The 14,454-nt window shown below is 37.9% G+C and overlaps 1 protein-coding gene across 1 annotated transcript; it reads left to right on the top strand.

Moving 5' to 3' along the window:
- The first annotated feature begins 441 nt into the window (after positions 1–441).
- LOC109416738 (general odorant-binding protein 56d) lies at positions 442–1,272 on the top strand. Its single transcript, XM_019690788.3, has 2 exons — positions 442–768; positions 829–1,272. The coding sequence occupies exons 1-2, from the start codon at positions 718–720 to the stop codon at positions 1,171–1,173; spliced, it is 396 nt and encodes a 131-aa protein (XP_019546333.1). The 5' UTR covers positions 442–717; the 3' UTR covers positions 1,174–1,272.
- Positions 1,273–14,454: the final 13,182 nt, after the last annotated feature.

Below are 14,454 nucleotides of genomic sequence, written 5' to 3'. Positions count from 1 at the left end.
TACCTGATACTATCGCATCTAGGGTTGAACTGCATCTGCTGCATGGAAATCATTCGTAGCCAGTGGCGCTTATCACGCACCCTACAGAATTGCCCACGGCGGCACCGAGGAGGCTAGTTCGTATCTCGCGAAAACTGCATGCATGATTTATTATTTCTAACCCGGCCGCGTTCATGCGACGAACCTGCAATCGGGCCCCGAATGGCTAAACTGTGGTTAACCGCGACTAATGAGTAGCTGACCGGGGGCCGAGACAAAGTTTAATACACTTCGCGACGATTGTCTATGCAACTTGTAATAGGTTTCAAGTTCACGGTCACCTTGCGGTTTGCTGCAGTTCCTGACATGTTTTCCTCGGGTGGGTGATGCTGCCATTTCCGCGCGTTCGTCGTCGACTTGGCAGAATAATTATTGACATTTTGTCACGACGTAACAGGTAGCAGTTCAATTTTCTCTGGAACAATCAAGATCACCAGGAAATCGATGTCTGTCTGTTTAGACAATTAGATACTGTTTAAGTGGAGAGGAGTAGAAAAACTAACATTCCTTGAATCTGTGAGTGAGCGAAATGAGCAATTAGAAGGATATCTAGAACGCAGAAGCTGGAAGATTGTTCTTATATAAACCCATGCTGAGTGGCTGGAAGATATCATTCAGTGTGCAGCATTCACAGCATCTGGTGTTCTAGCAAAAACTTAAGTACCTCACAGACTTAAAATGAAGTTCTTCGTTGCTATCGCTGTTGTTGCTTTGGCCGCTGGAGCTTGGGTAAGATCACTTTCTTGAAAATAAAACAACTGCTCTACTTAACACACGTGTCTCCCACAGGCCTTGACCATCGATCAACAAAAGAAGGCCGAAGCTTACGCCGCTGAATGTGTCAAATCCACTGGAGTCGCCCCGGACACCCCAGTCAAGTTGAAGAAGGGTGAGTTCGCTGGAGCCGATGACAAGACCAAGTGCTTCTCCAAGTGTGTGCTGGAGAAGGCCGGCTTCATGAACGAGAAGGGTGAGATCCAGGAAAAGACCGTCATCGACAAACTGTCGGTCGATCACGATAAGGCCAAGGTGGAAGCTACTCTGAAGAAGTGCAACCAGAAGGGAGCCAACGCTTGCGATACCGCCTTCAAGATGACCGAGTGCTTCTACAACACCAAGGCCGGACTGGTCTAAGTGGGGGTTCTGTGCTGTGATATGCTTTGTACGTTTGGGTACGTTTTGAGTGTGATTAATTTGAAAATTATTTATTAAAACAAAAAATACGTCCTCTAAGTGAAAGTAATTTATTTGAAAGAAAAAATGTGGAATCATACACACCAAAAGCTTTCAGCGCCGGGGCCCGTGGTGCGTTGGTCACATGCTCACTCGTTAAGCGGATGGTCATGGGTTCGATTCCAGCCCTGGCTTTTGCATTTTTTTTTTGTCAGCTCCTCTTCTACTCGAGAGCAGCTGACAGTGACCTTCTTCTGAGCTCATATCTCTAACCGACCCGGATAATTGGATATCGGCGAACTGCAGCTTTCAATGGACCCTCAAACGGACAGGAAAAGGAATAAAAGCCACACATCAACATCATCGCGCTTATCATTCTACCATGAACAGAGTAGAACAATTACAACAGTACAACAGAAACCATTTCGATACAGTAGAATAAAATGCATGTGGGCGCTGAAGAAAAAGTACTGCAGCTGTCAATTTGTAATAGCTCACGTAGTGCTCTAGGGGACGATGTCAAATCATCAGCTTTGCAAGTCGAAACAAATTTTGCTCTACTGTACTTTTTTCCTTTACGTTGTCATACTCAGGGCATGATTCTACACTGAAAATGCTCTCAACTAACCGAGTACAACAATGTTGTCAACTAGTGTTATCAGTACACATTTTTGCATGTTACAAATAATTGTGAAGAACGAAAAGTGATCCGACGCTTCTGAAAAAAGTTATACGCTTGGTAACTTGGACCAAAAAGTTAAAATATAATAATAGATGTCATTCCTTTATATGTAAAATGTTAAGCACCATCAGACTATCTGAAGGCTGAAACTTTTTTTCAGAAAAAATACGTCAAAGGAGCTAAACTGTGTGTTTAAGCAAACAGTATGCAAACATATTCGTTTTCCACGTTTTCATGGTCTCGTGACCAAATTTTGCGTAACACATAAAAAAATAAAGCTGTTTTTTTTCAGTTTTTGAGATATGATTTTTTGAAAATTTAGAGTCATATTTTAATACAGTGTACACAAATCTATCGCAAGAAATCCGCTGCGTTAAAAGAGTTTTAGAAACGCCTCCGATACAGATTTGGTTTCCGCAGCGGTAAAAGAACGAACGACAGTCTTGCGTTGCTTGCTTCAGCAATTCAGCTTGCCTTTGCTCAAAAGCAGCAAATGGGTTCAGTGTTTTTGGATATTAAGGGAGCTTTTGATTCCGTTTGTGTCGATGTTCTTTCCGACAAACTACACGGAAGTGGCCTATCACCAATTTTGAACAACTTTTTGTATAATTTGCTGTTTGAGAAGCAGATGAGTTTTGCTCATGGCGACTTGACAGATTCACGAATTAGCTACATGGGTCTCTCCCAGAGTTCATGTCGAAGCCCCCTTCTTTACAATTTTTATGTCACAGACATAGATGATTGTCTCATGGAAAATTGCACGTTAAGACAGCTTGCGAATAACTGTGATGTTTCAGTAATGGGATCAATAGCAGTTGATCTACAAGAACCACTACAGGATACTTTGGACAATTTGTCTACTTGGGCTCTCAAGCTGGGTATCGAATTCGCTCCGGAGAAAACTGAGATGGTTGTCTTTTCTAAAAAAAACACAAACCGGAAAAATTCCGCTCTATCTGATGAGTAAGACAATCTCTCATAGCATGTCTTCTCAATATCTCGGCGTCTGGTTCGACTCCAAATGCACCTGGGGGAAGCACCTTGTGTATCTGATACAGAAATGCCAAAAGCGAATCAACTTTATGCGAACTATTACCCGAACATGGTGGGGAGCGCATCTGGAAGATCTGATTAGGCTGTACCAAACAACCATTCTGTGCGGCGGAAACACACTTGCTGAAGCTTCAACGGGTTCACTACCGTTGCCTTCGGATCGCGTTAGTTTGCATGAACTCAACTCACACTATAAGTTGAGAGGTACTCGTTGGTGTACAGCCTCTGACAGACCGCTTTGCGGAGTTATCGTTCCGGTTCCTCATCCGATGGTCATAGAAAATTTCGAAAAGCTGCTCGTACAGAACCCTTAAACTCGTTCTATGACTGTGTACTACTGGTACATGACGCTGGAGGTAAGCCCATTTCCGGTTAACACCAATCGTGACAACTTATCAAACTTCGACAGTTGCTCTGTGGATTTTGATCTGTCCATGAAGGATTAGGGCCCATATAGCCGAGGCGGTAAACGCACGGGTATTCAGCATGACCATGCTGAGGGTGACGGGTTCGATTCCCGGTCAGTCCAGGATCTTTTCGTAAAGGAAATTTCCTGGACTTCCTTGGGCATAGAGTATCTTCGTGCCTGCCACACGATATACACATGCAAAATGGTCATTGGCAGAGGAAGCTCTCAGTTAATAACTGTGGAAGTGCTCATAGAACACTAAGCTGAGAAGCAGGCTTAGTCCCAGTGAGGACGTTACGCCAAGAAGAGGAGAGGAGAGGATGAAGGATTAGATCACCGGAATACCAGAATCTTCTCGTTCCGTGTGTATTCCACATTTTTTTGCAAGTAATTTCGGGCATGTTGGCGGGGACAGACAGTTCTTCACAGACGGTTCGAAAACTGACAATTCGACTGGTTTCGGTGTCTACAACGAATTTTATAGCGCCATCTTCATGCTTCAAAAGCCATGTTCGGTATACATTGCTGAGCTAGCGGCTATATACTACACCTTAGAGTACATTCGCACTTTTCCAGCTGAGCACTACTTCATTTTTAACGACAGTCTCTGGAGGCTGTTCGGTCAATGAAACCGATGAAGCACTCAGCGTACTTCCTGAAAGGAATACGCCAAGTCTTGAGTGCTTTGTCCAAACGCTCATACATCATCACCATAGCTTGGATGCTTCACATTGCTCAATTACGGGTAATGAGAAAGCGGACTGTCTGGCTAAGGTGGGCGCTAACGAAGGCGTTATTTACGAACGTCAAATCGCCTTTGACGATTTTTTTTTGCGTTGGCCCGTCAGGAGACCTTGATAAGATGGCAGCAGTGTTGTTTCTATGTTTATTGTTCAGCTACACTGTTAAAACGGTTTGCTCATTCTATGCCATAAAAACAAGTATGAAAATCGTGCTTTACCTCTCTCTTATGGTAAGTGCGATAAGTCTGATGACCTTGCTTGCAGTTAGGGTACCTAATAGTAAGCTTAGCTGAACGATTTAAGTTTGATAAACTTATAGACTGAGTAATGTAAAAAATCATAATCATATTCGACAACGACTATGGGGTAACTTGCAACAGTTGAAGTTAATAAAACTTTCTAAAATTTATTTTCGTTTCACAATATTTCGGATAGAAATAATCGAAATGAATCATTTATTAATTACGTGACGTGTTTATTTCCAAATGTCAACTCAATTTTACCATTTTTTCGCACGTGACTTTCAAACATTGTTAAAGACTTCCATATTATGAAACTTCATTCATGTTTCACCTTGATGAAAGTTTAATTCAGTTAATGAACGTTCTAAAACAATCACCAACGTCCATTCTGAACCTAGATGGAGTAAACTATTTCAATAGAATGCCCAAATTGACAGCTTTAAACTTTGTAAATAGATGAATGGGTATTTCAATCATGTTATTTTAGCCAAACACCACTACATACTGAAAATTACCTAAAGATGACTGACTCACTTTACCTTTCCAACAAATTACATTAAACATTGTTGAAATTTTGTAACTAGTGACTCAGATCCATAAATATTTTATATTGAGGGACGTAAGACCTACTGTAAAACGATATACTCTCGCTTATAATAAATACCAACCCTATAATGAAAAATCATATTTCAATTGGTTAGTGTACATCTTTTCAAAGCTTATTTCATGCGTTACATCAAAAACTTTTAATATAATTAAGAACTGGAGTGTTAGTGCAGTTTAATAGTAGCTAACTTAGCTTCATGTCATGTGTTGCAAGTTACCCCACAGATGGGGTAACTTGCAACAAGCATGTATTTCACACCTCCTGTTTAGGTGGCAACGTATTTTGGTAAATGAAGTTCTGCATAGTATTCTACTCGTGGTAATTAGTGTACACGATGCTTTACATTATGTTTGAAATGTTTAGATTTTCAATGATATTGCTTCAAAGTCAAAAAGTGTTGCAAGTTACCCCATTGACGGTACTCTCATGTCAAACACGATGTTATTTATGATTCCTATGAAACAAAGCCGAAACTTAACGATATTCGGAGTTACAGTGCAACTCAACTGACAAGATGGAACTTGCGTATGCTTTTATTGCAACTCTTTTAGACCAAAACAAAGAAAAACAAATTTTGGATAATGTTGCAGGTGCTGCTTGGGTAGATAGATAAGGATTAAAAAAAACAATAAAATTTAAAAAAGTGTCTTGTATGAAATATAGTGAAAAATCATATCCCAAAAAAAGATAAAAACATACATCTCTAATTTATTGAAATGTTACGCCAAATTTCCTGCGTTTTCTGATAGAAATATAATATCAGGGTACCGTTTTGGTCCCGGGACCATGAAAACATTAAACAACTAATATATTTGCATTTTTTTTTGTACAAATCACAATTTGACGCTTTGAACGATTTTTTTTCTGTAAACTTAAATATAATTGCTTTTAAACAAAACAAGGTTTGAAATCGGTCGACTGGTTCGAAAGTTATGATTTTTTGAAAAAAAAAATAGTTTGGAAAAATCTTGATTTTATGGACCACTCTAAGGGCTGTTCGGACTCGTTGGAAGATGACCATCAATGCACATTGGGCAAAATCAAGCCCAAAGTTGGAAAAAATTAATAACTTTCTTAATACAAGATCCTATGTGACCATCGATGGCTTATTCGAAAGCAAATTTTCCCAAGAATTGGTTGGTGGATGATTCATGTACGGGCAACTACCCTGAAGCGATTTAAAGAGCCCGTTTTACCCCAGTTCCCCCTAGAATTTGAGAATGTCTGCTATTTTACGGCATTTGTTATGATTTTTTTGCTGGGATATCATCGCCCCTACTCCATTGAGTAACGTTACATAGAAATAGTTATTAAAATGTTGGAATTTTAGGGTATTGTGGGGTCAATTAAGCAATGGTATACAGTCGACTCTCCACATGTCGATATTCTACATCTCGGTATCTCTCCCTATCTCGATGGATTGATCGGTCCCTTCAATCTGCATACATTTTACCTCTCTATATGTCGATATCTCCTTATCTCGATATCTCCTCATCTCGATGCGATCTGATTCGTTTTTGTTCTAGATTTGCTCTCCATATGTCGATATGCCCATATTAGCAGGTTACTTGATCTCGTTTCGTAGGTGCAAAACATTCTGGGAACGCAAAGTGACATCTGTTTGTTGACGGTTTTTCCCAGTTACGCAGGGTTTTTCAATCTAGTGTGCATTACAGATTGATTCTTCACTTCGATCTCTCCTTATCTCGATGGTCCCTTCAATATCGAGATGTAGAGAGTCGACTGTATTTTCGAGGTAAAAATTCATTTTTTATTTTTATTAATGATTTTTTACGTGACAATAACTAAATAAATGATCGAATACACATGGATTATTTCTGAAGAAACCATTTTTGGAGAGTTTGATCCCAAAGTATTGCTAATATTTGAGTTTTCATGCATACAAATATGAGTATTTCTCATCCTAATACCACCGATTCCAAACTTTTCCAAACGATGAGCCATTGCTTATGGTTCTGTCACATTCGCCCGAAAACCATTCGCCCGAATTCCAAATGCCCGAATGACAAACGCCCGAATGTAACAAACGCCCGAAAGTCATCCGCCCGAATAGACCATTCGCCCGAAAAGACCATTCGCCCGAAATACCATTCGCCCGAAAATACCATTCATCCGAAAGACCACTCGCCCGAAAACCATAATAATCATAATAATACTTTTCTGAAATCAATTAAGGCGTCGTCCACGCATATTGCTTTCTTTGAACACAGTCTGATATAAGACTTATACTGCTATAAACATTTTCAGCAATATAGCTGTGGAAACATTTATTGGAATTGTCCCTTCTTTTGTTAATAGGCTTTTTTTCTAGTTCTATCTTCAAGGAAATTAAATTCAATTTGATGTCATTTTTACCAGAAATTCTCCCTTCTTTCAATCGTGGGCTGTTCTTTTAAGTTTTTATTTTATGGGGAACCTTGACGTTTTATTTTTCACAACTTCTGGATTCAAAACATGGATTCAAAAGAACAGCTTATTCAAATAAGAATGCTGCATTCTCGCCATTTTGATGCTTTTTTCTGCATCCGTTAGCTCACACGTTTTAATTTTTATGAACTATTGTTCGTTTTAACGAAACGTAGTTATTCCGAGTAGATCAGTTGTGAACACTATTAACTTAAAAGTGCTGACTACTCTGCGCTGAACTTTTGCGTTATCCTCTTGATCAACCATGCTATAACAATTATTGACCTATTATGTAATATTTTCACAAGAAATTAGGCCTTCTTCAAAACATAGGCTGTTCTTCCAAACTAAGCTAATACGATTATTATTGGCACTAATCCAGCTGTTCTTGCGATTGGTCGGATACTAAGTACACCATGCGTCTGTCCTTAAACTTTCATCATGACAAACCAGAAAAAAACTTGTTCAAAGAAATTGCATGGAATTGGCGGATGACTTTCGGGCGAATGGTCTTTCGGGCGAATGGTCATTCGGGTGAATGGTCTTTTCGGGCGAATGATCTTTTCGGGCGAATGGTCTATTCGGGCGATTGGAATTCGGGCGTTTGTCATTCGGGCGTTTGTGATTCGGGCGAATGGTTTTCGGGCGAATGTGACAGAATCATTGCTTATATACTCCAAAAACATCCTAAATGCTGTTTGTGCATAGCCTCATAGACGGGAGGTGGCGGCAGCATATAGTTTCAGAGTTTAGTTTACCCAAACTCCCCTATGAACTTATTTTTATATTGTTTTTCAATTAAAACAATTCTAACTTGAAATTTCTATGCATGATGTAAGTTAATATTGATGAAGATCCAACCAGTAATATTTCTGCATCTTATGGAATTTGGAAATTTAGGGTACAATGGAGTTAAATTAAAAAAAAATAACCCAAAAGCTTGGATGACCATATAAGTTGACAAATAACTTGCTTGAAAGATCATACCTACACGAATTCTGATGATGCACAGGTAGAACAAAACCATGCTGAGGGTGATGGGTTCAATTCTTGGTCAATCCGGGAATTTTGCGATTTTATTGTGGGAAATTCCCTTGACATAATGCAAAATGAACGATAGCATTTCCTCAAAATTGCTGTGTGTATCAACATACTGGCTTGATTTTTCGGTACAGGGATAGTACTAACCGTGTCTCCCTGTGTACATTTTTTTGTGGTTTTTATCTCTGTGTATTTTAACTAAAGCTAATTCTACACTTACCCTGTGTACACAATTTTCCCTGTGTACAAATTTTAATGTGGATTGGTTAAAAATTGACTAAATTATGGCAAAAATCAACCCGAGCAAAAGAAGAATTGGGTATATGCAATGTAGGGTGCAAGCCCTTTGGACAGGGTGTCCGATTTTGCCCACTTTCTGCTATAACTCATTCAGTTTGATACAAATCAAGTAAGTTTTTGTACACAGTGCATACTGTAAACTATCTAGCCGAATACAAAAAATAAGTCAATATAAACGTCTTAAGGAATTTATATCTAACCTGAAGAGTTTTGTCATTAGTTCAATTGAACCTGATTAATTACCAAGACACATTCTACCGTGACCTTACAACGTTTTGACGCCTTTTTTATCAGAGTTTTCACTATAACTCGTGAATTCGACCGTAAACCCTCAAATATTTTTGCATATTCGGATTCCTTGTAAAATTTCCATTAGGATCTGTTGAACAGCTCGTTTTCATCGATAAAGTATGTTAAAAATGGGAATGAGTAGCGTGACGTTACAACGTTCTAACGTCACGCTACTAATGCACACGGCAGTATGTCTCTATAAAAACGATGAAACTGTACTACCGCCACAAACGGGAAGATTCTGCTTTAATGAACGCAACGCCAGATGAGGGTGACTCCGATTATGATCAGATGTACTCAGGAAATCTAGTATCGAGTAATAGTAAATGACATACATACATGGCTAAGCGGAATAAGACTGTCAAATTATTAGAATATAGCAAAACAAATTAATTTCCTATTTGATATTTAAGCTGATGCTGTTTCGTTTACAAAAAATATAACGAATGCATTTTGGAGATTTTTTTACTACAGTGTGTTACTACAACCCCCATAAAGTCTATCAGCAAGCAGCAGTTTGGATATTCTGTTCATCATAAAATGCTTGGAATGGTGAATAATGGAAGTGTGCGACATGGATTATTAATATTATTTCACTAATTGATTCTAAATTTGCTCATCTTTAATATCAACATTACGAGAAATAAGCAGCAGCATATTTTGCTCCATTATCCCCCAAACATCGCATTTTCAACATCTTTTATGTATACTTATTGAAATCAGATTGTTGTAATCTGAGTGACATATTATATTCACTGCAATGGAACAACTTGACTAAACTTTAAGGGAAATTGGGGTGAAACAGGCTTTACACCCCACCGAAAAGCTGTCGTAAGCGTAAGCTTCGTAAAATCATTCGTTTGGAAATTATCTATCAAACAAGCTATTGGTCAAGTTATCTGGTCATCCAAGCTTTTGGGTTGTTTTTTTTTTATCTAACCCCATTGTACTCTTAATTTCCAAATTTCATAAGATGCAGAAATATTACTGGTTGGCTCTTCATCAATATTAACTCACATCATGCATAGAAATTTCAAGTTAAAAGATTTGCAAAGGAATGCTGTGTAAAAATAACAAGAGGTTGAAACCACTAAATTGCGAAATTGCTTCAGAGAGACTTACCCAAGTAACCACAAGCATTATAACATTGCACGAATTAGACTGAATATCAACCTTTGCAATGCGAAATGTAGTAATTCCACACTTGTCATGCAATAATCCTTTAGATTGGCATTATCAATGTGATGATGCATTGAATTTTTCTTTACATTCGGGTTTATTAAAAGGTGATATAAGATAATTCAATAATTCAACACTGCAAACACTGAATAAATGCAATGTACAAACTAGCAAAGTTTGCTCTAACAATACAATTATAAAAGCTTGACTCTAATGGTAAACAAATGAAATCAAGAAGATTGAACAACTTTACGGTCAACTCTAACGGTCTTCAACATTTCTGGTTCGACTCCCGACCAACTTAATCCCCATTTGAGCCACCGATCGACGACAGCAAAACCTATTTAAAGATGAACTTTTCTCTTTTTTGTAGGCTGCTATCACATGCCAATAATGATGGAAATCACAATTAGCATATGAGCAGTGTGCGAAGGGTGTTTTAATCGAGGTTTTAATTTTCTTATGTTGATTAAATATCTTCTCAAATGCATTAATGAAATATCTGTTGTTATCACTGCAGCAAAAACGGTCCAAGGCACCAGCGCAATGGCACTCATCTAGCGGTCTTCATCACTTCTGGTTCGACTCCCGACCCGGCGATAAAAAAATAATAGTTAAAACATTCACGTGTTTTAATAAAAAGGGCATCAGTACCGTCGATAACGAAACGGTGCTAAAAATAGATTTTTGTTTTGGTTTTTCGTGTTGCACGTATCAAGCATGTCAAATGCAAATGTACAGCACATGCATTTATATTACTTTTTGCAATTTCTCTTCGTAATAGGCTGTTTTACCTCACACAAATCTGACAGGAAAAGGCCTACTTTCCCACATCAAATTAACAGTGCTGTAATGGTTCATTACAGCACTGATTTGCGTTGCGTAATGAACCATTACAGCACTGTTAATTTGATGTGGGAAAGTAGGCCTTTTACTGTCAGATTTGTGTGAGGTAAAACAGCCTATTACGAAGAGAAATTGCAAAAAGTAATATAAATGCATGTGCTGTACATTTGCATTTGACATGCTTGATACGTGCAACACGAAAAACCAAAACAAAAATCTATTTTTAGCACCGTTTCGTTATCGACGGTACTGATGCCCTTTTTATTAAAACACGTGAATGTTTTAACTATTATTTTTTTATCGCCGGGTCGGGAGTCGAACCAGAAGTGATGAAGACCGCTAGATGAGTGCCATTGCGCTGGTGCCTTGGATCGTTTTTGCTGCAGTGATAACAACAGATATTTCATTAATGCATTTGAGAAGATATTTAATCAACATAAGAAAATTAAAACCTCGATTAAAACACCCTTCGCACACTGCTCATATGCTAATTGTGATTTCCATCATTATTGGCATGTGATAGCAGCCTACAAAAAAGAGAAAAGTTCATCTTTAAATAGGTTTTGCTGTCGTCGATCGGTGGCTCAAATGGGGATTAAGTTGGTCGGGAGTCGAACCAGAAATGTTGAAGACCGTTAGAGTTGACCGTAAAGTTGTTCAATCTTCTTGATTTCATTTGTTTACCATTAGAGTCAAGCTTTTATAATTGTATTGTTAGAGCAAACTTTGCTAGTTTGTACATTGCATTTATTCAGTGTTTGCAGTGTTGAATTATTGAATTATCTTATATCACCTTTTAATAAACCCGAATGTAAAGAAAAATTCAATGCATCATCACATTGATAATGCCAATCTAAAGGATTATTGCATGACAAGTGTGGAATTACTGCATTTCGCATTGCAAAGGTTGATATTCAGTCTAATTCGTGCAATGTTATAATGCTTGTGGTTACTTGGGTAAGTCTCTCTGAAGCAATTTCGCAATTTAGTGGTTTCAACCTCTTGTTATTTTTACACAGCATTCCTTTGCAAATCTTTTAACTTGAAATTTCTATGCATGATGTGAGTTAATATTGATGAAGAGCCAACCAGTAATATTTCTGCATCTTATGAAATTTGGAAATTAAGAGTACAATGGGGTTAGATAAAAAAAAACAACCCAAAAGCTTGGATGACCAGATAACTTGACCAATAGCTTGTTTGATAGATAATTTCCAAACGAATGATTTTACGAAGCTTACGCTTACGACAGCTTTTCGGTGGGGTGTAAAGCCTGTTTCACCCCAATTTCCCTTAAAGTTTAGTCAAGTTGTTCCATTGCAGTGAATATAATATGTCACTCAGATTACAACAATCTGATTTCAATAAGTATACATAAAAGATGTTGAAAATGCGATGTTTGGGGGATAATGGAGCAAAATATGCTGCTGCTTATTTCTCGTAATGTTGATATTAAAGATGAGCAAATTTAGAATCAATTAGTGAAATAATATTAATAATCCATGTCGCACACTTCCATTATTCACCATTCCAAGCATTTTATGATGAACAGAATATCCAAACTGCTGCTTGCTGATAGACTTTATGGGGGTTGTAGTAACACACTGTAGTAAAAAAATCTCCAAAATGCATTCGTTATATTTTTTGTAAACGAAACAGCATCAGCTTAAATATCAAATAGGAAATTAATTTGTTTTGCTATATTCTAATAATTTGACAGTCTTATTCCGCTTAGCCATGTATGTATGTCATTTACTATTACTCGATACTAGATTTCCTGAGTACATCTGATCATAATCGGAGTCACCCTCATCTGGCGTTGCGTTCATTAAAGCAGAATCTTCCCGTTTGTGGCGGTAGTACAGTTTCATCGTTTTTATAGAGACATACTGCCGTGTGCATTAGTAGCGTGACGTTAGAACGTTGTAACGTCACGCTACTCATTCCCATTTTTAACATACTTTATCGATGAAAACGAGCTGTTCAACAGATCCTAATGGAAATTTTACAAGGAATCCGAATATGCAAAAATATTTGAGGGTTTACGGTCGAATTCACGAGTTATAGTGAAAACTCTGATAAAAAAGGCGTCAAAACGTTGTAAGGTCACGGTAGAATGTGTCTTGGTAATTAATCAGGTTCAATTGAACTAATGACAAAACTCTTCAGGTTAGATATAAATTCCTTAAGACGTTTATATTGACTTATTTTTTGTATTCGGCTAGATAGTTTACAGTATGCACTGTGTACAAAAACTTACTTGATTTGTATCAAACTGAATGAGTTATAGCAGAAAGTGGGCAAAATCGGACACCCTGTCCAAAGGGCTTGCACCCTACATTGCATATACCCAATTCTTCTTTTGCTCGGGTTGATTTTTGCCATAATTTAGTCAATTTTTAACCAATCCACATTAAAATTTGTACACAGGGAAAATTGTGTACACAGGGTAAGTGTAGAATTAGCTTTAGTTAAAATACACAGAGATAAAAACCACAAAAAAATGTACACAGGGAGACACGGTTAGTACTATCCCTGTACCGAAAAATCAAGCCAGTATGTTGATACACACAGCAATTTTGAGGAAATGCTATCGTTCATTTTGCATTATGTCAAGGGAATTTCCCACAATAAAATCGCAAAATTCCCGGATTGACCAAGAATTGAACCCATCACCCTCAGCATGGTTTTGTTCTACCTGTGCATCATCAGAATTCGTGTAGGTATGATCTTTCAAGCAAGTTATTTGTCAACTTATATGGTCATCCAAGCTTTTGGGTTATTTTTTTTTAATTTAACTCCATTGTACCCTAAATTTCCAAATTCCATAAGATGCAGAAATATTACTGGTTGGATCTTCATCAATATTAACTTACATCATGCATAGAAATTTCAAGTTAGAATTGTTTTAATTGAAAAACAATATAAAAATAAGTTCATAGGGGAGTTTGGGTAAACTAAACTCTGAAACTATATGCTGCCGCCACCTCCCGTCTATGAGGCTATGCACAAACAGCATTTAGGATGTTTTTGGAGTATATAAGCAATGATTCTGTCACATTCGCCCGAAAACCATTCGCCCGAATCACAAACGCCCGAATGACAAACGCCCGAATTCCAATCGCCCGAATAGACCATTCGCCCGAAAAGATCATTCGCCCGAAAAGACCATTCACCCGAATGACCATTCGCCCGAAAGACCATTCGCCCGAAAGTCATCCGCCAATTCCATGCAATTTCTTTGAACAAGTTTTTTTCTGGTTTGTCATGATGAAAGTTTAAGGACAGACGCATGGTGTACTTAGTATCCGACCAATCGCAAGAACAGCTGGATTAGTGCCAATAATAATCGTATTAGCTTAGTTTGGAAGAACAGCCTATGTTTTGAAGAAGGCCTAATTTCTTGTGAAAATATTACATAA

The sequence above is a fragment of the Aedes albopictus genome, chromosome 3, assembly GCF_035046485.1.
Source record: "Aedes albopictus strain Foshan chromosome 3, AalbF5, whole genome shotgun sequence".
In the NCBI taxonomy this organism is placed as follows: domain Eukaryota; kingdom Metazoa; phylum Arthropoda; class Insecta; order Diptera; family Culicidae; genus Aedes; species Aedes albopictus.
Note: the sequence above shows the minus strand (reverse complement) of the source record. Positions and strands in the feature narration are given on the sequence as shown.